This window comes from Corvus cornix, chromosome Z, assembly GCF_000738735.6.
Source record: "Corvus cornix cornix isolate S_Up_H32 chromosome Z, ASM73873v5, whole genome shotgun sequence".
NCBI classification, from domain to species: domain Eukaryota; kingdom Metazoa; phylum Chordata; class Aves; order Passeriformes; family Corvidae; genus Corvus; species Corvus cornix.
In genome coordinates, this window is record NC_046357.1 from 27,923,269 (window position 1) to 27,949,384 (window position 26,116).

At 48.4% G+C, this 26,116-nt stretch overlaps 1 protein-coding gene across 7 annotated transcripts in view; it reads right to left on the bottom strand.

The window, feature by feature from the left end:
• TMOD1 (tropomodulin 1) overlaps window positions 1-25,731 on the bottom strand; it is a 27,337-nt gene extending 1,606 nt beyond the window's left edge. Inside the window, exons 1-10 of one of the 7 annotated variants that reach the window (XM_039566932.1) lie at window positions 25,387-25,427; window positions 14,857-15,020; window positions 12,863-13,019; window positions 9,392-9,511; window positions 6,386-6,475; window positions 5,808-5,938; window positions 4,120-4,227; window positions 2,469-2,612; window positions 1,891-2,035; window positions 725-790 (exon numbers count right to left, since the gene is read on the bottom strand). In XM_039566932.1, coding sequence (XP_039422866.1) covers window positions 756-790; window positions 1,891-2,035; window positions 2,469-2,612; window positions 4,120-4,227; window positions 5,808-5,938; window positions 6,386-6,475; window positions 9,392-9,511; window positions 12,863-13,019; window positions 14,857-14,976 — 1,050 coding nt within the window. In that variant the 5' untranslated portion in view covers window positions 14,977-15,020; window positions 25,387-25,427 and the 3' untranslated portion in view covers window positions 725-755. Of the gene's footprint in view, window positions 1-724; window positions 791-1,890; window positions 2,036-2,468; window positions 2,613-4,119; window positions 4,228-5,807; window positions 5,939-6,385; window positions 6,476-9,391; window positions 9,512-12,862; window positions 13,020-14,856; window positions 15,021-15,622; window positions 15,643-15,669; window positions 15,791-21,752; window positions 22,127-25,151; window positions 25,173-25,386; window positions 25,428-25,635 lie in introns of those variants that run through there. The other 6 variants (XM_010400095.3, XM_039566930.1, XM_039566931.1 and 3 more) reach the window with 6 other exon arrangements.
• Between the last annotated feature and the right edge of the window lie 385 nt (window positions 25,732-26,116).

Consider the following 26,116-nt stretch of genomic DNA (forward strand, 5'->3'; position numbering starts at 1 on the left):
GCAATGGGAGAATGTGGATGGAGGCTTGCCTTAATAGCTGTAGAAGGAGCTGAGAGATGTACTTTCTGCCAGGAAAGAAACAGGATAGCATCAGCTGCTGAATTCCTGCTTTAAGCAGCAGGCACAGCCTTTCACAGTAAAATCAAGGAAGATGAGGTTTGTCTCCCTATAACTTTTTAAGGCCAGAAGCTACTTTCAGCCCTACCTCCCTTATTCTGTAGTTAATTGTATTTCACAGTTTGTAACTGGATTTTGGCCAGTGCATTATCTGACTGATGTAGAGACAGCAGGAAACAGATGTCACAGTTTTTCCTTGGCTCGTTTTTCAAATTAAAAATTTGCCTTTTCAAAAAAAAATTTTTTTAAAACCTTACCGTAAGCCACTGGGCTCCAGTCCTCTGATCATGGTTAACATGGTCAAAGCACTCCCGTATCTAGTCTTAAAAACTTGATTTACATCTGTTTGACACCTACACTCATGACTTTTCAAGAAAGGTGTGCGAAAAAAACCAGAACAAAAATGTATAAAGAGAATGCAGAGGTTAGCTCATGAGGATGAACATGAAAGCCTTCACAGTCAGTTCACACAGAGTATCTTAGGGATCAGAAGCTATGGCACCAAAACCATGTTCTGGTAGCATCAGTTGATAGGCAAGAACACTGGAGTGGAGCACAGAAGCAGAGGGCTATTGCTGATAGGGAGGAAAATAAAGGTTTTCTTTACTTATACATTGTCCAGGTGTAGAGCTGAGATGCTATTGCCAGAGACCATCAGACCGATGAATACGAGCTGCAAACAACCAAATCAGACAAAAAAATGCAGATCTTAGTGGTCAAAGAGGCAAAATACACAACTCTTACATGGAAGGCAAGTTGTGAATTCATCCCCTTAACAGCAGGAACAGTCAAAATACTAGATTTTAAATCTTTGAGCTGATTATTTTGAATGCCAGGTGCTGCAGAGTCATTAAAAATTATGCTCTGTTCGAAAGGACAGAAAGTCTTTCCCAGTGCAGTGCTCGAGTGACCAGGAATGCAACCACAGGCAGAACAGATACCCAGTGAACTCACTGAGTCCTGAGTGTTTTGTGTCATCTGTGAAGAACTGGCTCATACCCCTGTGCTTGGCTGTGCTTCCTAGGAGGACAGTGCTGGCTAAAGCAAGATTGATTTTTTTCATTTGTATTTAAAACACAACGGATTTATCATCTGCCGAGTACAGCGTGGTGGGTGTGTTAGCTGCATTCAGCACTGCTCTGCTGGCCTCGTTTCCTGTGCTCTACAGCAGCTTGTAGCCAAGCAATGGAAAGCCTCTGCCACGTGCTTTGGCTGAAATGGCAGTTTGCAGACTTGCCTGCATTTTGCTTCACAAACATTTCTGATCACTTCATTGAGGGTATACAGATAACTCATAAGCCACATGGCTTCCCACATATCCCTACAAACAGTTCCAGTTTGTTTTGCTGAAGGGGATGGACCAAATCTTACTGCTGTCAAAGTTCAACTCTACTACTTTTCATCTCCTTGTTAAAGTGGGAATGAAGCTGGAGGAAGACATGCAGTTGGCAGGAACCACAAATGCTAGCACCTCATAACCCATGTGCCACATGCTGTATCACAAGCTGTACTGAACCACATTAGCAGCTCTTGCTCTTTCCCAACAATTCCCACTGTTACTGCAAAAAACACTGCCTGGCTGGCAGCAGCTGCATTAAGGAACCGGTTGGTGAAGGCTGCCTTCCTCCTTGAGGGGCAAAGCATCATCAGGCCCTTCAAGACCCACATTCTAATTCATGCACATCTTCAACGTGAGCAGTTCTGCCCTAATCCCACCAGCAATTGCCCAAAGGACATTCCCATGCTTCCCGGCTTGCAGCCAGCTTCACTCACCCAGGTCGTTGTTATTCATCATGGCATTGGAGGCGCGAAGCCGGGGACCTTGCTGAGTGAAATGGTACCCAAACTTCAGAAGGGAGGTGTTCTTTTCCAATATATTCGCGATTTCCATTTCTACTTTGTTGCCCAAGGGTTGACTCTTTTGAAAACAGAAAAGCAAGCTGTTCAGGCTAGAGGGTGATTCAGAGCAAGCACTTAGAGATTGCAGATCTTTCTCTGGACCTGTGGTTCATTTGACATTTCTGACTTGGAGCTGGTAAAACAAACTGCTGGCCTTTTCCTGTACACATGCTACAACCCAGCAGCTCCAACTCCTCCTGCAGACATTCCCACAACTCCCTTTGTCCAAAGTCTTTTATTTCTTGGACAGATTAGCAGCTAATGGACATCTGCAGAAACCAGGATTTTGGTCTCCCAATCAGCTGTCTCTGAGCTCCCCATAGCTCAGCCACTTCAAGCTCTGGGTTTCTCGGGGAGCTACACTTGCCCCAGCCTCTGTACCATGGCACACTCAGCTCCCCACACGCAGGCCTCGTTCACCTGACCAGAGCTGTCACCCACACACGCTTTACCTGGTTGTCAATGCGCAGCTCCACAAGTGACGTGTTACCCTCGAGTGCTTCAACAATAGCCAGGATCCCTGACCCGGAAATGAAGTTTGACTCCACATTCAGGCTCTTCAGTGTGTTATTGACCTTCAGCATTTCTGCCAGGGCCTGTGGACAGAGGTGGGCAGAAAGAGCTGGCAGTCAGGCAGGGGCAGAGCACTGCAGGGCAGCAGGGCTTCAGCTCCCCTAACCTCCAGAGGACTCCAGGAGGATCCCACATGAAACATCTGCTAAGCAGTTTTCACTGCCACCAGATGGAAGTGCTGTTTGTGAAGGGGTTCCCTGCTGTTGCAGGGGAATTCTTGAGGCCACAGCAAAACCTCGCATGGACAAACACTTGGGGCGACCCCAAAAGGTGACAGTCCACACCTGCAGCTGCCCTGTGACAGCTTCATCTATCCCTCTTCTAAAGCCAGCACGGTCATGACAAGGATGCTGGCCTGCACTGGCCCTGCCTCCATTCTGATGAGTCCCTGCCTGCACTGCACAGGGTTGAGATGCTTCCCATTACAACACGCGGAGAGAGGAACATCTGTCTTGAACAACAAAGGATGCTCCACATCCAAGGTGTCCTCCCCCAAGCAGCATCACAATCGTATTAATCATTTTTGCTTCCCTTAGTGGGTGAGATCAGAAGTGGCTGGAATGCTCATAATGTCCCAGACCTGATCAGATCATGTCACTTCATACAAACTGCAAGGGAGGATCCATTTACACCATGAAACAGAAGGACCAGAAGGTGATGCACACATGGCAGAGCTGACCTGCACCCACAGCACTTAGCCCCACAGCTCTCCTAGCCCAGCACAGCACCCCTCAAGCTTTCAGACGGCACTTGTCCTGCCTGCACAGGGTTTTTACCCAGTCCAGAGTGCGTGAAATAATTTAAGAGCAGTACGTGCCCTCCAGAAAGTTTATTTTCTATCAGGAAAGTGGTGTGCACACATGTGTGTGTTTGAGGAGGTAGGCAGGGGTAAGCTGGGTGACTAAGAGCAAAAACTGACTGCAATGGTGCTGGAGAAGGATGCGAAGATGCAGCCTGGAAGGCAGCACAAAGACCAGGCAGAACAGCTGGCTCCTCTCTGCATCCCCACTGATATTTAAGATCACTCACAGCAGCCAGAAATTCCCATTATCACCTACAGAGGCCACCAATGAGGAGACCCTGCTTCTGCACATGTCTGCACATACAGGAGAGAGAGCTGGAACAGACATGTGTGGGGGGAGCAGCAGGTGGGCACACCTTTGTACCAACAGAAACAAATCTCCACAGAGAGAGACAAACTGTTTTTTAGAACATGCCACTAGGTCATCGGTTCTTGTCTCACGCTCCTTTTCCAAGAGATCCAAGAGGACAAATATGAGACTGCATGGATTAAAGGACTGCACCCTGAAATCTCCACAGATGAAAAACGAAGTGAAGGAACAAAAGCCTGTCTGTTGCTGGCTTCCACTAGTGCTCCTGAAACTGAAGCACCTGCACCAAACAGCTAGAGGTGTGAAATGTGCCAAACCCAACACAAGGTGCTGAAGCAGTCAGTCAGTAATGCCGGAAATACCTTGCCCAAGAACAGCTCCTGTCACAACACTGGAACGATGAGCTCACAGTACTTACAAAAGCAACAGGATCATTGCTCCGTGTCCCAACTATGCTGAACTTCTTCACGTACGTGTTGTTTTTCAGTGCTTCTGCAAAAGCTTTTAAAGTTGGTATCGGAATATTCTGTGACAAGAAACGCAGAAAGCGTGTGTTAGGCCATCATCTGTGTGCAATGAATATGCAATACATTTAAAAGATACTTTTAACTCTCATCAAGGTCAAATCACCAAATGCACTGAAGTAATTCAGGAATGGGTTGATAAATGTTTTAACAAGTTCACTTGCTAGAACTAGCATGTTCTAAGGAGCATGGCAATGTCTTCATCCTATTTTGTATGCTGCTGAAAGCTTACTGCCTTGATTTGAAGCCACATCTCTGCTCTTTAATTGCCCAGAAACTCAGCTACCTAGGAACACAGGCCTTGTGGGGATGTTTGTAACCAGGATCCGTGAGCCTACAAAGCACTGCTCCTGCACTCTCGGATATGAACAACAGAGTGAGAAACATTCATGTCACGTTCAGAAAATTTCCATCTACGGGAACTGATCCAGAAAGGCCTGAAATGATCCCTTGTAACACAAATCACAGACACCTCTAACTGCTTTATACAACATCTTACAGGCTAACATTTGCCATGCTATGTCTCAGCCCAGAAAAAAAATCAATGCTGCTTTTTCTGAGTTCCTTCAAAATTAGTATATTTCACTTACAAAGAACTTTAGATACCCTTTTCAGATGTGCAAATTTTCACCCAAAATTTTAAGTGGCATCCTCACCTTGGACTTCTTGCCACGCCATTTGGATCCCACCATGTGGAATCATCTATACTCAACGTCATCCACAGAGCCATAACATAACACCCAGCAGCTTAGAACCTCCACTGTCACTCCCCAGTTCTCCAAACTCCATCCCAAAGTCATGAGTTCAACACACAAAAATAGTGTCTGCCTGCCTGCCAGATCCTCAGCCTTGTGTCCTCAAGGGATGGGGTTACTAGCCTGGATCAAATACATGAAAATAAAAATATTTTTGTTTTAGAAAGGCGCGGGTAGCATAGCAAAAATGTCTTTCATGTGCACGTGGAGTTAACCATGTTCTTGCTGTTTAGCTATGTCATCATTCAACAGACACCATGAAAACAGAACCTCTATTTTTCACTGCCTGTATGCGTCCTAAAGGCAACACAAGAAGTGGTGCTATGTCCTGATTTGCTTTCTACAAGAAGTAAAAGAGCTCCACAGAAGGGATGGGTGGGAGATGGACAGAGCCACCTGCAAGAAGGGTGACTTCTTCATATTTTCATAGCAAGCATCTGGATTATGAAGCCTTTTTTCCCCCCACCATCTTATAATATACATCAACATCCCCTCCACGAAAAATGCCTGTCTAAATCATTAAAGCAACCTAAAATGGCTTTAGCCAGCCAGCCAGTTTTGGGTCTCCCCAGACTCCCTTGACACAGGTCCATTTTTCCAGGCACTTAGACGAGTCCTTGTGCTACCAGCCTCAAGCCTTTGCTCCACAGCAGGTAACAATCCATTCTGCTGCCCACAGTGGAGATGGGAAGTACTGGTGTTTCTTGTCTGGCTACATTCAGTGTTATGATAGTGCTCTGTGCAGCAAAACAGACTCAGTGTCTGCCTTCTGTGTATCAGACTCTTAGTCTTGTTTCTAAGAGAAGAGGGTAGAAAGGAAAAAATACCATAATATTGTTAAGGTTGACTTCCTCAAGGTCAGGATCATTGTTTTGTATTCGTTTCAGAGTTTCCTCCACGTCTGTTGAGTTTGGCTCTTCATCAGGAACTGGTTTGTACTGTGTGGGCTTAATCACACCTGCAAGGTAAAAGCAAGATGTGAAAAGAAAGCACCCTGAGTAGCACTATCTTTTCTTTGAGTGTGTTCATCCTCTTCCAGAAGTGGAGAGATGGAGGCATGACCTGACAAACAGCCACGAGATGAGAGGCCCCTCCACTGGGGCCACCCAGCACAGGACAGCCAGTGCCTACTGCTATGTGCTGTCAGCGTCCAAATCTGGGTGACAGAAGGCACACTGCCTGCATGGGGCTGTTGCCTGGGCTGTGCTGGCTCCCGATGGCACCAGCGAAGTGGCTGAGACTGCACTGGCTGGCGCAGGGCAAGGATGCACCAGAGATAGCCCCAGCAATCACAGGCTGCTCTGACACGCACGACTCTAACCTTCAGCCTAAAAATAATTACCACTTTGCCTCTGCTAGCAGCTTCAATGCCAAATACGGCAGCCTGCTAGAATAAATCACTTACTGTTGAGCCCTTCTTTGTTCACAATGGTGCTGCTCCCCAGTGCCTCATAGTACTGCTGGTTACTCATCAAGGTGTGCATGCCAAGGATGGCTACAGAGAAAGAAAAGGAGAACATGACTTATTGTAGGCTCCAGTTCCAGGAAAAGACACAGATGCTGCCTGGGATGGGAGTTCACAGCACGCTAACTTTCCCTGTGTAAGCACAGACAAACATACAAAGGAAGGACAAAGCCCCCCAGCTGGCATAAACGCACAACAGTGCTCAAATGTGCTCCCTTGCTTATTCCAATGCAGCCTGATCCACAGGAAAAGAGGAACATCATCTTGTGGACAACAAACAAACATTAAAGGCTTCCCAGTAGCCTACCTCACTCAGAACCACACAAAAATAATGAGAAGACAGTAAAAAACTCAAAAAAATGCCATGGGTAGGCTTTAGTATAAGGGGCCCAGTCCAGCAGGAGTCTGCACATCCTTGTCACCCCTGCTCACTGGGCATGTGCCACGCAGTTCCATAGCCCAGTTTTGGAGATTACCTGTGCTGCACATGGAGCCAAACCGACCCCAAGGCAGCAACACAGGAGGTGACTGTCACCTGAAGCATGGCAACGCACGCCGTGTTTTCACTCAGAGCAAGCTGGGGTGGTGAACTTGGTGCGTTTGGAAGGTGACACTGTGAGAAGCTAAATCTCTGCTGGCTCGGTCAAAACGTAGAGAGTGGTGGTATGAACACAGTTCAAATGCTTAAGAGCCCAAAAGCCTAAGTCAGCCCATTTGCATCTCTCAGACTCAAGACTGCAAAGCCAATAAGCAAATGCAAATGGAACCATGTCTGGGGGCTCTCGTGACATTTCTGGCAGCTGCAAATGACCAATAAGAAGTCAGTGCCTTAAGAACTTTTGGGCAAAGAGTTTGTTTCTAAAAGTAACCCTGCTACAAACAGGAAGATGACGTTTGAAAATATACTGACTTTTTAATCAACAACTTTTTTTTTTAGTATCTAAATGACCTTCTAAAGAAAAACGCAGACACACAAATACTTGTTAAAACAGACACATTTGAACAAGTCCTGACCTCTGGATATACACAGCTGCGAAAATAATAAACTTCTCCTTAAAATCCAAGCATGCCACCACAAAGGCACTTCTTAGGCTTGTTGGCACCAGTCTGTCACCATGTTCTGTTGTTTTGGCCAAGAAGGGCTGGAATTTGCAGGAGAAAGGTATCCTTGAAGCCCAGCACATGAATGAGATCTGTTATGGTGACAGCTCATTGTGACTCTGTGTCTGGGTTGCACAGGCTGCACAGCCAGCAGCAAACAGTGTCAGTGAACTTCCCCAAGGTCCCCAACACATTCCCAACTGGATCTCACAGAGTCAAGCAGTCTCCATCTGAAAGTCTGAGTGAGGCTGGGCACTTCGAGTTTGCTTGTTTGTATTTTAGCTGGCCCTCTTCTCTGTCATTTTCTTGCAGATGGAATTTTCAGAGGTGCCACACGGCTTGGGAAAGTAATTTGTAGGCTCAGCATTTTGGGAACACAGATACTCCCCAAATCACAGCTTATTTTGACAATTAAGTCTCTCCAGCAGCTAGAAGTGTCAGTGTCTGGACTGCAGAGAGAGGCAAGGATCTGCTGTCATGACCACAGGTTTTGGTGGCTCAAGTTTGTGAGCCAAGAGGGACCCACTGTTTCTAAGTCTGGTGCTTACGGTATATTCTCCAAAGGAACTCAAGCAGAATGAAGGCACCCCATTTCTGTCTCCCTCACCTGACCAAAGATGAGGAGCCCTTCCAGGGATACTGAGAGTCACCCTCCTTTGGCCAAGGGAGGGATCCAACACACCACAGCTCACAATGATCCCTGCTAAACAGGCAGGAGCAGAACGAGCTCCTGCTAAATGAGCCCTGCTAAGCAGGCAGGAGCAAGGCTGTCACTGTCAGTATTGAGCTTTCAGCACAGCTTGTGTCACATCAGTACTCCTGCTGCCACTTAAGTGTATTCTCCCAGCAACTGTAGAACAAGCTGCCCTGAACAGGATTTCCCTGTGACAACAATTGCTGCACAGATCTAGAGCTTAGAAAGGCAGATTTTATAGGATAGGGCTTTATAGGACTCTAGGATTAATAGTAAAAAAGCAAAACCCACAGATGCAATGCTTGGCCATGGTGCTAATGTTTGGGAGCCCTAAAGCAGAAACACATTTCTAAGCCAAAGTGCAGTATTATTATGTAGAAGATGTCTAGTCAGTGTAGTTATTCTACAGACTTTCTTACAGACTTCTAGCAAGGAGGATACTGCTAGGGAGTATGGAAACCTGAAGGAGACAAAACTGGAAGAAGAAGCCAATATCACTGAAATATTCATTGACTGCTGGACCAGCAGACCACATGTGACCTCGCTAAAGCAGCATGGGGCATCCATGTACTCCTTTGGCCAAGGCATGTCCTATCCCAAGCACAGAGCTAAGTCCACACCATGGGCTTCAGCAAGATACCAATATTGTCATCTGACTGGCTGACCACACAAATCACAAGAAATCCACCACTTAAAATGTGTTGAAAAAGCTCCTTAACAACCATCAGGCCAGAACGTCCACTGAAAGACTTCTATAACCTGACAGATACTTTAATAGGTTGCACAAGAAATCCACATTCTCCCTGGGTCTGCGTGACTATTTCTTAAGATTTGGTTTGAAGAAAGCTGTGGTCTTGAATGTACAGTACAGGCTGGAATTAGCAACAGTCAGTGGCAGAAACAAAGGAGGAGATCAAACCACACACTGCTCCCTTGATAAAGCTTTCTTCTCCCTCCTCAGCTTTGGTCCACACTCCTGATTAAATCACATAGGCTGAATAACTTTTTTAAACAAATAAATAAATTCTGTCAGAACTGACAGCATTTAGATAAACAGAAAAAAAGCGCAATAGCTCGTTACCCACAAAGGAACAGAATAACCCCTAATAGTTGAACAACTTGAACCCCCAATTACTGTGAAATTATTTTACCAGCAATGTCACAGAGCTCTGCATCAGAGGCATTAGCAAGGGCTTCCTCCAGTTCCGGCTCCAGAGTCACACTTTCCAAAACGGGATCCATCGGCTTCTGCTTGGGAATCCAAGCTTTTCCTATAAATGCAAAGTGAGGTCACTCTCAGTATAGCTACAGCACTCAGTTCACAGCTACCCATGCAGACGCATTTCCATGTTGTGAGGTTTGAAAAGTAGAAAGGACGGAGGGAGCACAAGACAAAAATGAGGAGACACTGAATGCATTTCCATCAGCTTGGTCTGAGTCCGGCTGCAATGTGAACAGAGAGGCACCTGCCTGACGGCTGCAGAGCTGAGCCCTTCCATCAGTGCGGCATCTACGGAAACCCAACAGCACATCGCTACGGGATCATGGCTGTTCACAGCACAGCACTCACAACGCCATGCACAGCCTGACCCTGCAGGTCTTCACTTCTTTGAAGGCTGCACAAAAGGGGTGAAGGTTTAACAGCACTCAAGAGAGGCCAGTAGACTGGACCGAGCACTGTGCAGGATCAGTCCTGCCACCGAGATACCTCTTGCTGCTAACTCCAAGTGCATGTTGGCAGGGCAGATGGCACATTAGTCAAAAGAGGGTGGAAAGGAGGTGGTGGAGGGCTCTGGCAGCAGGCAGAGACAGCAGTTCAGTGAAGGCATGGGATGAAAGGAGGAGCAGGCCTAGGGCAGCTGGTCTAGCTCAACCCTGCTGCAAAAGGCATGCCACATGGAGACCCCTGTGCTTTATCTCTCTGGACAGCAAAAGGCCAAAGAACAGACCTATTCCCTACAATTCAAAGGCACAAATCTACAGGTCCAGCTGGTAATGCAAACTTGTCATCTTAGCTGTTTGCTCATGGCCTTTTCCTAAGGGGGGTGCCCACACCCCCCTTAGAAGCTGAAGCTTTGAATGCAGTCAGCTCCCTGCCAGGCACCCATCCCATTGCCCATGGTGATCACTGGGCAAGCCATGACCCTTTCTCTGCTGGAGCTGGCTGCATCCCAGGAGGCATGGGGCAGTGGACAGGATCGATGGGCCTCCCCAGCTGCTTGCAGCTCCTCACTGCTCAGGCTACCAGTGGGCAGCAGATTCTTCTCAGAGGCAGAACAGGTCAGATCTAAGATTTCACAACACAGCATCCACTGCCCAGAAGAAAAGAGAGAGGCCTGTGATGTTTTAATACACCACGGCAGGGAGCAGTCTGCTGGGTGAATTCAGCATTGCTGGGACAGGGGTAGGAGGGATCTGGGAACATTTTGGAGCAGTCCCCTCCCCTAAAAGTCCCGGATCACTGCAGAGATAGTGAGTGCAAAAGGCCTGGCCTAGCATGCCAGCCAGGACTATTTTTGTCACCTCTCTGAAACCAGAGTCAGCAGCACCAAAGGGGAGAAATAATCCTACTGCTCAGGGATATGCAGAAAGGGGCTAAATTTAGCCTCAAGGAAGAAGCAACTGCACCTCAGGCTCCCCTGGGACAAAACGGAGGCTGCCATAAACAACCTTTTGTTCCCATCTCCTGCCTGTTCACTGCCACTCTGACAGAGAGGGCAGGAATCTGCCTCCTGGGACACAGCTGCTCTAGCAAAAATAGGCAGAGTGTCATGTGCCTGCACAGCCAGGCATCTTCTGGGTACTCGGCAGCAAAATGTCTGCCCTGGCTTGGTGCAGAGATCTGGAACCCCTGTCCCACCAGATGCATGGCTGGGCAAACTGTATGTACCACCTGGTGTGTGCAACACCAGCAGGGAACAAGAGAAACAGGGCAAACTTAATTCTGCTGTCATGCAATATCTCCTTCTGACACCTCAGCGCCATCAAAATTTCTGGGGTTTAAACTAGTTTAATTTTAATTACCTACTTTAAGTTAATTTCTTAGTTTTAGAAAGTTTTGTATCTCAGTCATGCTTTGTTACAAGATGGAACTTTGAATTAAATGGTGCATGCATGATGATGACAATGCATGACATTTTATGTCATAACACAGTATGTCTGCACACCCCAACTCCCACTCTGTGGCCCAGCAGCATGGCCAGGGAGAGCATCTCCCATGGCAAACTAGTAAATCACCCTCCAAACTGCAAACGTGGTGATTTATTTACAGCTTCATCACAGCTGTGAATATGTAATTAACCATCTCTGGCTCACAGTCACTGTAAGTAGTGTCTTCTCTCTACAGCGTGTTACAAATGAAAATATGTTTAATACATTTGAGATCACAACAGACTGAAGTAGGATGCTGCAGACTCAGAATGCCTGAAATACCTCTGTCCCCTGCAGAACACTGCTTCTACCTTCTAGGCTAGACAGGTGGGTAAGCAATGGAGCACATGTGAAAGGTACCAAGCCAGTCTCCATGGTAGCACTCAATTTACTCATTTACTTCTCTCAAGCACTACTTTTTTTTTAAAATCTGAAAATACCACCTCGTCTTTTATTAAATAAGCAGATTTAACACAAACTCTTTTTAAAAGAGAGCCATGTGAGTCAGTAAGGAGACACCTTTCAAAAAGACCTTTGTTCAGAAACATGCTCATATGCCCACATTTTCATGCACTTCTTTTTTCATATGGGGCAACCATTAGCATGAACAGTGCACAACCAGATCTACTGCAGGGGGATCATGGACAGAGGAAGACACAACAGCTGAAAAAAGCTGCTGAGAAGCTCCTGGAACGTAGAGGAAGGGACTGACCAGGCCATATCCCATGTCAGATGATATTCAGAGTTCTAACGGGAACAGGAATGTCACTTGGATAATGGGCCATATACAAGGAAAACAGGAAAAGATGCCAGAAGGAGAGGAAAGAAACGAGGCAGATGAAAACCCTTGCCATGGGCCATGCAGAGCAGGAGTGCAGCAGCTGCTGCAAGGTACAGTGCAGGAAGACACAAACCAGCAACCTGCAGGAGACTGGGAAATAAGACTGGCGTTGTCAAGAGGTGATGAAAACTAGATGGGAACTGCTGGGACTCATCATAGCTGTGGAGAGCTGTGGAGTTTCTCTATGGTGAGAAATATTCACCATACTCACAGAAATGCACCGTTGGGATGGAGTGTGAAAGGCAATGGTGAAACATGGAGCATAACGTGAGGAGCTCACAGAAGAACAGGGCAGAGGAGAAACAAGAGAGGACTGAAGATAATTTCTTTCCCAGAGCCTGATACAGGTGCAATGGCATGGGGATGGGTAGAGGCTGCACAGTGGTACAACTTCTGTCCGGCACTTAACAACAGATCAGGTGGTGCCCAAATCAGCAAGCACAGGGACCTCTTGGGCACATCCCATCTTATCAGCAAACCTGGGCCTGGGGCTGCTGAGAGAGCAGATTCACCACCCCAGTAGTGTCAAAGAGAAGTTTTATCAACACAGGTCAGACACAACCCTTCTGCTGTGCACTCACTGTGCCTTCATCATGACACACCCAGCATGGTGTGCAAAGGATGACCATACCTCTCTTTTCGCCCGTGAAAGGAACCAAATCTTCTCTGTCTTTAACATCCTTTGCCTGCTTTTCTAGGTGGGCCATGAGTTCCTCCCTCTTGAATGGGCCAGTTGGTGGCTTTTGCGTCTGATCCCGCTGCCTGAGCCCGGCCGGCAACAGTGCATTCTAGACATGGAGGTGAGAAACACAGGTTATCTCTGCAGGCCACAGTCCCCATCCATCACTCTCCCCTCTACACTTCCCTCATTGCACCATCCTTCTTCCACACTGCTGGACAATTTGCTTCTCCTTGTCTCAAAGGTTATCTTCACCCAGCCCCACTGATTCCCACATCATCCAAGACATGTGATGCTCCTTCCTCCCTGCAGTTTCAAATGCTGCCAAGTGGATGTTTCTCTGCAACATCAGCTCCAGCCCTCCCTTTCTGGAGGCTCTCAGCCATCTTCTCCCCACTACATGAGTCTGTCCAAGTGCCTACAATGCCCGTGTGTCCCAACAAGAATCAGTTCAGTTAAATCTCATGACCTTTCACAGAGCTGACCAGAGAGTTGTGGTGGTCTTTTCTGCCTTTCATGATCCATCACAAAACAACAGAGAGGGTCTCACAGAGGTCACTTGGTTGCAGAGCAAAACCCCTGTGAACCTCAGCCCTTTTTCAAGCTGCCTCCTTGTTATTTAGTCACATAAGCCACCATGGGAAGTTGGTTCATGCCTGACACATATGGCACGTAAACACCTGCTTATATTTAAATATAGAACAGCCTTAATGCAGTAAGTAAGACTATTCCCAGATTTGACACTAAGCATGTTCTTTAAAGCTTTACTGGATAGAAGTCAATGTTTACTTTTTAAGACATCCAAGGTGATGCTGAACAACGAATTAATTTTTCCATGCCTGCCTGATGAAAGTAGCTCATTATAATTTATATCTGTATCAGTGAAAAGCCTAGGAAGGAAAATTACTGATAGGAAGCAGTTAGACCCAGGCAACCTTGGAGGGCAACAGAAGAGAAGTGTGTGAATTGCACAAGCAGGGAAGCATAGGAGACAGCTTGCTTCCTCAGGCTTCATGCCGTGAGAGGCAACCATGCAATCTTCAAGCAGACATGACCTGCACTGACAGATGTCCATAATTATTTTACCTTTCTGCATCTTTCACAGAATGCTGCCTGACTCTGTGTCTTCTGAGGTAGCTGTAACCAGCCCATCAGCCCATACGCTTAATCCCAGGAGCTAGCTTGCCAGCTCTCAAATATTTTCCTGCGTTGCAATTAAAAATACTGATGATGCAATCTACACCACCCATCATTTACTCCAGAAACACTAACTGCATGTTGCAGGAACAATTTCTCACTTGGCAGTGCCCAAGCTCCTCGAGTAACACTGCCGTAAGCCAGAGGCCTGCCAGTTGGCTCTGCACATCCCCTGCAATAGGACAGTGCTGGCTCCAAAAACCTTTCACCAGCTTGGCACCAGCACTCCCCACGTTTGCGTATGTGCAGCTCTTGCTGATGTTAGGAGGCTGCTAAAAATAAACTGTCCCACTCTGCAAAACTGTGGGATTTGGGTTTCTTCTGGAGGAAAATACAGACCATTTGAAGTTTTTTTACAAAAAACCCCAAACCCAAAACACCAGAAAAAACCCCAGAAAACCCTCAAACCAAGCAACCCGCAAAACATGCCCTCCAAGGTGGCCTAGCCCGAAACAGGTCCATTTTCCACAGGATTATTGCCCTGCACCAGCACTGGGTCATACTGGTGCTGCAAGTCACAGTTGCTCATCACATCGGGAAAGGGCAGGAAAACAGAAACAAAAACACACATGTAGACTGTGCTTCCAATGGCAAAAAATTCTTCTGCACATTCGCAGCCAGTCTCTTCCACTCTTGCACCAAGTATAGGCTCTGCAAAGGATCCCACTGAAATACAGATTACTAATGCAGCCCACTCCCCCACAACTACTAAAATTCACTACCTAGAGTCTCAATTAAAAATTACTTACATCAGGATCCAGCTCTTCCAGTTCATTCTCTAACTTCCTGAGCTCCTCCTCTGTCAGAGCTCCAAGGATCTGATCTTCATCTAGGTCTCGGTATTTTTCTAGCTCCTTTCTGTAAGACATCTTAGAAGAGTCTCGTGGATCTCACTTTTATGCTGAAACGGAACCTGATATGAAAACAAGAAGCGTTAACACTGAACACATGAAGCATGATGCTGCAGCCTGCCTGGCTGGGGAACACTGAATATCCCAGAGCTGCAGACTTATGCTTAAAGCGTGGCTGATTTCAAAAGATTGCTCAGGGCCCCCCATTTATATCCTACACGCACATAATGGCCCACGGACATGAGAGTGGCACAACTCCGGCAGCACATTGCCCCATCGTGGATTTATGGCACAGGACTGAGGAAGTTCTTTTTACAGGATCCCGGCTAGAGATGACTTTCTGCAAGCAATGCTAGATGCTAGTGAAGTGTCCTAGGCATTTATTTCCCTGAAGGACAATAAACCAGAAGTCATAAAGTATGCAGCTCTCATGTCCTTACAAGCCCCCAATAACACCACCCTGCACATGGCACTCCAGATAACATCGTCACCAGATGGGAAAACAGATTTGTAGCACCACTGAGTACCTCTGAGCCCTGAAAACCTCCATGAGGCTACAGTGCATGGCACTTCTTCCCATGTTTTAAAGCCACAAGGAGATCAGGAAGTATTATCCACTCAGGTTCAGAAGGCTGCCAGTTAAATGTGCTGTTTAGTGACCCACCTTCCCTGAGACAACACGTTTGCACTCCTGCCGGCTAAGCAGCTGACCTGTGTGCTGCTGCACGTTCTAAGCCAATTCTGCAAGAAGAGAAGTGAATGGTCTATCTTCATAATCCCTGCTGACCCCAAGGTTTGGCCCATGTCTCCTAGTATACCGTGCCATACACAATCACATGCATCTAACTCGACCTCTGCAAGCAAAACGAGACAACGGTCAGTGTGTTTAAAATATGCAGGTGGGTTAAAAGTACACTCAGTGTAACACACAAAAGCATATCCAACTCTGCTCTTTTGCAGACAGTCTCCTTCTGTTCCACTGCACTCGGTACATTTATAACTTTTTTGGCTCTGTTTTTGCAGAGAATACTGAGCCCTAGATAATTTAGGTGACTTTTCTTAAAGTTTTGCTATTCCTCTGAGTGACATTTACATAAAATAACAGCAAGGACTGTGCATTTTTTAAGGAGACAAACATCTTTTGAGTTTCTATAAATGGTCTCTTTTCAGCTCCTGTGGAGCATCAGAGCCCTACCCTGAATCACATCTCTCCAGCTTTGCTTGTCCCCTCAGGACAGATTATGCTCTTATGATCACTCTTCATTAGTGGAGAAGTTTCTTTATAAAAGTTACAACATAGCTGCTGTTTCAGATAGGAAAATTATCTTTAGCTTGGTCACAAAAGGGCACAGCAATGCACACATGCTTGCTCAACAGCAAGCCCTTAAATTTAGAGCTGTCATCTTGTCAGATGCTTGGTTCCTCGCTAGTGTGATGGTAATTCCTGCATCACTCACATTCCTGCCACTCGACACTTAGGAAGTTAAGTGCCAGGAGATGGTGCCTTCTTGATGGCATAAACAGCCCCTGAAGCTGAGGGAACTGAGAGGGTGAAAATCTTTTCATTGGATTGGTTTGCTCCAAACAGCAACCATCAGCCTGTGGACACCAGAGCCAAGGGCAGCCAGGAGGGCGGAGAGGAAGCAGGGGCAACGGGGCTCAGTGGGTTTGGCTGAGTGAGGTGAAGGGACCCCACACTCCTGTGCTTCAGCAGTTTGCAGCAGTCAGTGCAGGGCCCCCTGTGCTACAAGGCTGGCGGGCAGCAGCCACACACCAGCCAGCCTATGAGCCATGTCCAGCACCCTGCCCTTCCTGTAGGCATAGAGAAGGGCAGAGCCTTTACTGCAGTTACCCATGAACACTGATGCGGGAGCTCCTAGAAAAGCAGCCTGGACTCAGATCTGGACACGTACTGTGCTACTGCAGCCTTAGGTTGCAGCGCCTAAATCACGACTAGCCTGGATTTCATACGCCGTATGTAGTTTTGACCATTCTGCTGTGGAAGGAGCTGGAGCTAGGAGCAGGCAGGAAGGCAGAGAATAACCCACCCCAGGCTGCTAAATTCCCTGTAATGACTTAAAATACCCACACCTGCCACACACATGGCAGTATCTGTCTTGGCTACGTGAGGACAACTGTTCCCAGAAGCAGCCACAGACCCTTCCCAGGAACGCAGGCTAGGCTGCAAGCAGGGGCCTGTCTGGGACCAGAGTGCAGCCCCGCAGGGCTGACCTTGTTGCCTCCTGCCAGAAGGACGGAGATGTCAGCACTGAGAGGCGAAAGGCAGGACAGACATCGGATGTCAGTGCACACAGGCAACGCTTCTGGAAAACGCTTCAGGTTTCAAAGCATCTTGCGGAGATATGAAGCCGGGGCTGCATATAGCAAAGGCCCTGAGGGTTGAGGACAGGTGCAGAGCCTGCTGAAACACAGCTGAAATCCCCGTGGGGAGAATTTCATTTGCCACATACCCCAAACAGAGCTGTCAGGGGGCACAGTGCCCTCCCAGACTTGCTGGTGCAGGCGGACAGCACTGGCAGCTCGCACATCTCCTGCAAAGAGTACACTGGGAGGACTGCTTGTCAGGAGCACCAGCCTCGCCCGTGGCAGCAGGACATTCTGTACTGCTCCCCTGCCCGCAGAACCAGCCGTTCAGCATCGTGTCCTCCAGCACAGCCTCCAGGACCAGTATGTTTGCTGGCTCTCCCTTATCTCCACATCCCAGGCCTCTTCTACTCTATCTTGCTAATGAGTGCTGGGAGAAAAAGCAAACCAGCCCATCTGCTGTAAATGGTAAGAGGGCTTTGAACTGCCAGTGATAAGAAAGCAGGTAAATTCTGCTAACTGTAATTGTTTTCCTTTATACAGAATACTGAAATAGCCACTGCCACAAACAGTTCTCCCTGACTTGTGCCAGAGTACATGGTTTAACACAGGTCCCACCTTAACCTGAGCTCAAACTAAGTAACAAGGTCCTTCAGCACAGCTTGAGTTCTCACTCTTCTTCATCAACCCTGTCACTTTTCATTCAATCAACTATGGAAGCATCACAAAAGAATATAAGTGTAATATTCAGAAACTGCACAGGACTGACACTATTGCAACTTTAAGTCTTCAAAACATTGAAATTCATATTGACTACTAAGATAGCAAGACATCAGGTCTCTTTGTTCAAAGTACTTGTCAGACACACGGGAAGACAGCCCAAGCACTCACACTTTGTACATCTGAAGAGCACACAGGTTGGAATGCAAAACAATCACTAAAACTGTTAAAGGAGAAAAATGAAATTGGATGGGAGATAATAGAAAGTCATCTACAAGGAAGACTGTTCTCACCAGAATACGGGAAAACAAAACAAAACAAAACAAGACAACATTTCTGATCATGAGGGGGATGGAATAGTTCCTTTCGGAAGAGTTCAAAAATGCTGAACAAACAAATGGATGCTGAAAATAATTCCAAATCAAAAACATCCTGTATGACACTGGAAATAATCCTTCCACAGCGCTTTGCACTGGTACGGCCCCTCTGCAGCACCATAACCTTTTTGGGGTACCGAAACCTGAGAGCAGCACTGACGTCTGCACGGGGAAGCGGTGGAAACCCATCTGGGAAAGTATCCCACGGGGGACCACTGTGTTTTACCCCCAGATGAGGGCAGGCACCGGGACATGGTTGTGCTCTTCAGGTGGGTGAGCAGGGAGGGCAGGAGCAGGGCAGCAATGGGCTTAGGCTGCAGCAGACTGCTCGGGGAGACTGTGGAGCAGCACTCGTCCTGCCAAGTCACAGGGTCTGCTGGATCATCCCCCAGTGATCTGAAAACCCCAGGAAAAAAAACAAATGAGAAAGAACTTGGTAAAGCGACAGGAACAGCAGCAAGACAAATTTCAAGAAAATACAAAAATGTCATTGTGAAAGCCACGTGTGCTGTGTCAAGGCATGCTGTGTGACACACCTGGCACATGCTGTGCCGGGCAGCCCATCACCTCCCTGCACACCCTCTCGTGTGCACCAGCATGCCAACACCAGGGCAGCACAGAAAGCACTTCCTTTCATACATACACAGGGAGAAAGAGCAACTAACATCAGCAAAGGTGCAGGGCTCTCCAGGGATAAATTCTGGTATCAGCCCAAGCCAACCCTGACTCCAGGGGTTTGTGCAGGCTGCAGCATGCAGCCACCATGCCCAAGGCTCAGCACATGGGAGGGTTTGGGGCATCCCTAGCCACCCCCACACCGAACAACCACCAAAGGCAGAGGATGGGAATTCTGTGTAGTCTGCCACACAATCAGAGCCATGGCTGAAAAAATTAACATCCTTGACCCAGACAACCCTCAAATCTACTGCAAAACCTCTTCTGTGCTCTGAAATATGAAAGCAGACCAAGGGGCTTGGGTTTTGGGATAAGGAGGTAGCCAAGCATGACCAGCACAGCTATTGATGATTCTTGGAAAAACTGCCAAGTTTGAAGGCAGAAGTCTTTTCAGGATGAAAGCTGTTTTTAAAGGGGCAGTGAAGGCAGGAATTAATGTTGTGAGGGATGCCTTATAATCAGTTCCTGCTTGACTCACACAGGGTTTTGATTTATGAGGTTTTTTTTAGAGCTTAAGTATAACAAACCAGTATCAACCAGCCTCTCTATAGTTGCTACAATCACCTTTTTTTTTTTTTTCCTTTTCTTTGACTTGCAACACAAAAGATAAATGCCCGGGTTTGGGGTTTTTTGATGGAAGAGCTATGCATACCAAAAGTGACCATTTCCTATTAACTCAACAAAAGTTAGGTACTTTCTGTGCAAACACTTAAACCTCAGTGAGTCACCCAGGTGCAGATCCAAAATGCATGCTGTACAGATGAGAGGAACAAATCACCTCCAGCTTGCTCCTAAATGAAAACTGTCTTACGTGGTCAGTCCTCTGACAAACCTTAAAGCCATTAGCTAACCCTAACAAAATCTCATGCACGACTCAGACCCTAATTTCTTGGGAAGCTGCACATGTATGCAAAGCATCATTCAGCCTAGAGATCTCCTTTGGCTGACAGTCAGGAAATGAAGGAGAGCTGGGGCACTTGCAGGGTGTTCTAAGGCAAGGTGGGGGGTACCAGAAGCACTTGGAGAAGGGGTAGCTGTTACACATGTAGACCTGGAGCAGACACAGTGGGGATGTAGGGATGAAGGAGATCAACCCACCAAAAAGTGAGTCTCTGATGATTCTGCCCCTCCTGCAACAGCTTTCAAACCCTGAGCTTGCACCCCAACATAATTGGGTGCTGTTGACTCCATGGCCACCCTGCTTTTTGAGTCACTGGGCAACCAAAGATAACCAGCTCCCTGGAGTTTCAAGAACTGACCGACAAATTATGGCCAGATCCAGTAGCAACAAAGGGAAAGATGTGCATCAGCTCCTACTGAGCCCACATCTAAAAATGTGAACCTATGTGAATTTTGCAAAACCCAACAGGAAACCAGAGCAGAGGTGGAACTGGATCCATCCCCAGTGTCATCACACAGCCAAACACAACCAAAGTCTTACTGCTGGGTGCTTGCAATCACTCTTTACCCTGCTCACAAGGGAAGTCAGCATAGGTGCTGGTACAGGTGTGTCTCCTCCCAGCACACAGGTACAAACATCACAGCTGGGCCCTGCAGTCCCTTCTCTCGCAGACACAACCAGAGCCCAGCAGTGGCTTTGCAAGAGACTACATGCCTGGCACCTGAGGTACAGACATTCAGAAGTTTACCCCACTTCAAATGAACATTGTTCTCCCTGAAAGTCAAGTCTTTGTCTCAGCAAAATGAAAGGAAGATAAATACCTAAGGCCAGTCCTTTAAGGGAATGGTCTCCTGCACATTTCTACAGATCCCTTTTCAGGCAGACCCCATTTTCTCAGTCAGAGAGGAAAGCATCATTTTAACAAGCCATAAACACAGACCCAGCCTGCAGCATCAAGCACTGTTGGCCTGCTTGGGCTCTGTTATCACCACTTTGAATGTACAAGATGTTGAAAACTCTTGCAAAAGCTATGAAAGACTTTCTGTAGACTCCTTTGTGGACTTGGGAGTCCAAGCTGCATTAGAAAGTGTCTAGCCAGGAGACCCACATGAGAGACCCGAAGGATACCCTCTGCTTAGCACCACTGAGGCTGCAGCTGGATGGTGCATGCAATCTGATGTCCCCTAGCAGAAGACAGGTCTTTCCAACCTGAGCAAACAACGGGAATTGGACTTTTTCAGCCTGGAGAGGAGAAGGCTGCAGAGGGATCCAATTACAGTCAGTCAGTCACGTGCTGCCTAAAGGAAAAGGATTTTTAAAGAAGAAAAAACACAAATTCATGTCCTGGATGAGGAGACTGGACCGTGAAAAGACAGGGGATGCCCAGATGGTGAGAAACTCTGCCACGTCAGATGTAGAAAGCAGAGCACATACTCTCATTGCTCCAGGCAAGTCAGCCATCAACTAGAAAGACTGAGGCACTCTTGGCCTCCCTGCAAGAGGCTCATGCTTAAGGAAATCCAACAGCAAATCTGCTGTCCCTTCAGGAAACTCAGACTTCTCCAAGGAAGATCTAGGTTTCCTCCCAGCCAGCGGCTGTTAACCTAAGGCATCCTGAAATTCATACTTGAAAGGAAACATCTGGAAGAAGGCATTTTGGGTCTATCAAAGCACATGACTTCTGACTCTTGAAGTGACATGCCAGCCATGCAGAACACGTAATACTATCTGGAGTTACCGTCACCATCCAAACCCCTGCAGCAATGAAGTTCAATTAGGCCATAGGCAAGACTTACTGATGATGCAGCTTCATTCGCATGGATATCCTCATGCCAGGGCTGACATTTCCATCCTGGCACTTAGCTCCACAGCAAACAGTATGTTGTCTGAGGTCATGCATACACTAGGGAAGGCTCCTTGTGCTTGAGCGAAGTCACTCTCCCTTTATCCACTAGTGCTGAGGAAAGTGTCACACTGCTTGCACTCTCCTGAGTCGTCTTCTCAGCTCACTCAACTGCTAACCTAATATCCAGAAACTGCCTCTATCTCCTGGCTCTCCTCTTGTCAATACTCCTGCAGCCTACAAGCCACACAACTCAATACTAGCTCTCACCAAGTGGTCTTTCTCATTAGCAAATAGCTTGGATGTCTGGTGACCAGGCCAAGATCTGCCAAAGCTCAAACACAAAGCAGCCCAGCTGTATCTCCCCCACTTTACATATTTTACTAAGACACACACTTGTAAACACAGTTATGTGCTCTCCTATTTGGGGTGAGGTTCTCTCATGCACCTGGCATGCACTCAGTTGCTTAATTACTAATCCCTGTGAAAAGCATGTGGGCACACTTGTGTCATTAGTGACACTGCGCACTCAGTTCCTGCTCTGTAACTTGAACCCTTCCACTTGGAAGCTTCACAGACAGCACGATCTCCTCTGAAAAGTGATCCTGGGTTTCTTGCCTGAGTTTCTCTTAGCCCCCAGATGGACACCCCTGTTTTTGTGGCACACTCTGATTCTGCAGGGAACCTGATGGGTGCAATGTGAACACAGGAGCAGAAAGGCCCCTGTCTTGCACTGAGCATTGCCTCGGATCCTTAGAAAGGTAGCGGCCATGTCCTGTAAAAGAGCCCTGCCAGAAGCAAAGCACAGCGAGCTGTTAGTAACACACCTATGTCTGCACATCCCAATCCCACCCCACTGCTCGTGTGGCTGAAGCAAAGGAAATGGAAGTGAAATGTCCCACCAAGGTGCAGCTAATAAGCCCCAGACGGGTTGATGCTTAACTAACACTGAAGCAAAATGAGCAGTGTTCCAGCAGCAATGAGTATGTGGTGTACAGTGTGCACCAAATGTGAACGAGGCACTTAACAGAGGCGAGACCCTCACACAATCACACAAGGCCTGCAGAAACAAAGAAACCAGCTCCAGCTGGGAGAGCTACCAAACTGCACAGAGCCTGAATGGGGGAGAGCTCTGGGGAAGCATCACTGCAACCTTGCTTCCACGCTTCTCCACAGGCTGCTGCCAGCTGGAGTATCCTGGGATGCACAGACTTTGGTTTGACCCAGGACAGCCTCTGTTATGTGTTTATCTCATTCACCATGAACAAGTAGGAAGAACTGCCTCCCAGGAAGGTGATGCAGCTCTAAGGCAAGGCTCCAGGGAGGTGGGATCTCCATCTCTGGGGATTGCAAACACAGGCCACATGAAGCCAGAAGCTCCCTATTTCAGGCAAGGTCTGCTGTGAACTGGGGATGGGGCTAGAGAACCACTGAGCCTCCCACTGCACTGCATCCATGTGCCCAAGAACATAGGGGCATTTAGCACCACGGAGTCATGGAACTCAACTTCACGTCCTGTTTCTTTCAAGAGCCTAGTAATTTTACCAAGTAAAGACATTTTGTCTACAGGTTTCTGCCTGAACAGAGAAGTGAAGACAGTCTTCCTGGCTCATGATTTGCAAATGGCTGTCAGCTATAGAGGAAAAAAATCAGAAGGCAGACCACAGTTTCCTTCCCCCTACCTGTGCTTTCACAAAAACTCCACACACCTGAAAAACAGTGAAGCAGCACACAGAAAAGTAAAACAACTCATCTCCAAACATTACATTTAGTAGCACATTGCTCTGGGGAATAGGAGCTATATATCCGTCAACAGGGGAGTGGTGCTTCTTACAAAAGGATAATTCATGATCTTTTGTAAAGATAAATCAAATGGTCCTTTTGGTGAATGAAAGTAAAACTTGGGCAAAGAAAATCAGTAATGAGATAGAACAGACTGTTCCCATACCTGTTTGACTTTCCCAAATACACTCAGGGGGGTGGGGAGCAAGCAACATATTTCCAATATTATGCAAAAACACAGTATCTGGAGAAAAGGCAGCAGACCATCACAGCTGAGAAGTGTGTGGAGAAGAACAAGATGAGTCAGGCTGGAAAACAATGCAATGCTGAGGGAGGGGTGGGGGAAGAGCTCTGACAGGGGGAAAACAGAGACTTTGAAATGAGAAGCAGTGAGCCTTCTATGCAGTGTGCTTACTGGAATACCCAACTGCGTATACATCAGGGCAAGAGGTACAGAGGCTGTCAAGAGACAACACTGCAGACACTTCTGCAGCTCTGCAAAAGGCATTTGGCTCTGGACACTACACTGTGAGCAAGATGGCATTTGGCTTTAATGTTGTAGCCCAGCCTCTCCTTTCAAGAGGGCAAAAGATTAAGAGCTCACTACTATAACCTGAAGTAGGGGTTGTGTGCCCAAAAAAGCTTGTCCAGTCTTTGCTCTATCAGCTAGTCTGAGACAACATGTCACCTCTCAGCACAAATCTTGTCTCTTGGATGAGAAATGAGGAAGTCACTCTTCACTCCTGTATGATCTGGTGGGTCACACATGAGAAAGGGATTTAAAAAAAAAAATTAAAAACACTTAAAAACAATTTCAGTCACATGGCTGAGCACCCTTCTGGCTCAAGGCCCAATACCCAAGGAAAGATGTAAAGCAAGCAGAAAGGACCTCCAGATACGGGTAGAGCAGCTGACTCTGAAGGGAGGCAGAGGGCAATGGATTCTGCCCAACAAACCATCCATGACCATTTAAAAAGCAGAGGGCGACAGATGAGCACACCAGGATGGCACATGAGTGGGGGCAGAAGCTGCATCCATCTGAGTGAAGAAAGGTTATCTTTGAGATGGGCAGTGCCTTTCAAGGCAGTGACTGTTTCAACCTGGAGAAAGTATGGCCAAGGAAAATTCAACACACGGCCCCAAGGAACGTTTCCTCCTGCTAATTTTCACTTTTCCCTTAGAAAAGCAGCACAGCTTTCTAGTGATCCGTTACCTGGAAAACCATCTCCTAGAAGAGCTCCCTGGATTACAAACGCAACAGCAGTAAAAAAGAACTCTCGGCGCCCTTTGCAACCCGGTCAGCGCGCTGCAGGGCCCTCTCCTCTCGGGCGTGCCAGCACCCCCGATCACCGCCGGGATCTGCCGCGTGAGCGCCTCCGCCGCGGGCCCGGGGACACCGCCTGCCCGCCGCGGGCACGGCCCGAGCCCGGGACACCGCCTGCCCGCCGCGGGGCACGGCCCGAGCCCGGGGACACCGCCTGCCGCCGCGGGGCACGGCCCCGAGCCCGGGGACCCCCGGCTGCCGCAGCGCCCGCCGCCGGCTCCGCGCATCCCGGCGCAGCGCTCCCACCTCCGGGCACGGCTCCCCGCAAGCAGGCAAGTGCGCCGGCAGGCAGGCAGAGATGCAGGCAGGCATGGAGGCAGGCAGGGAAGGAGGGCGACCCAGCACCCAGGCAGTCCCCTCTCCTGCAGCTGCCCAGACCGCAGCGGGCGGCCGCTATTTCTGTCGAGCCGGGCACGCTCGGTGCCGGCCAAAATATTTTCCCCCGATACGGGCCGGGCCCGCCGCCCCTTCGCCCGCTTACCGCACGCGTGAGCCGAGCCGAGCCGAGCCGAGCCGAGCCGTGCCGTGCCGTGCCGAGCCGAGCCGAGCCGAGCCCGGGCGGCGCGTCCTGCCCGCGCCGGCTCCGCCGCTGCCGGGGGCGGGGTCCCGCCCGGCCGCGGCCCCGGCCCGGCCGTCACTCAGCGGGGGCCGGCCCCACCGCCCCTCCCGGCCGAGAACAGCTGCGCCCGGCTCGGCCCCCGCCCCGGGCTCCGGTTTGGTCGGTCCTTACCCTCTGCCCGCACTCGGGGTGGCAAGTGCGCTCCGTCCATCCCCGGGGCAGCTGCGGGCGCTGCGGAGGGCGGCAGCAAGGGCAGCATTTGCTTCCAAAGGGTCTTTCCTGCTTTTTAACGATTCAGACACGCTGGAGCCTGCCTTTTGTCCCGTGGCAAAGTCCTTCAGAGTGCCGAGCCAGACGCCTCGGCAAACTGCCTTTTTGGGAAACCCCACAAGATGTGCACGCATCTTCTTGGGGATCTAGGACACTGTAAAGCACCCTGAGACTGTGGCTGGAAAATCTCATTCCCGGGAGGAGTGGTGCAGCACGGGGACAGGGGGAGCAGCAGGGCCTCAAGGCTCAGCCAGACCAAGTCATGGCCACCCAGGCCTCTGGCCAGATGGTCCCACTACCAGCACTGCTGGGGACCTGTGGCTGCAGTCCTGGGCACTTTATAAAAGCTAATTCCCCACAAATGCCATCTATATCAATGCAC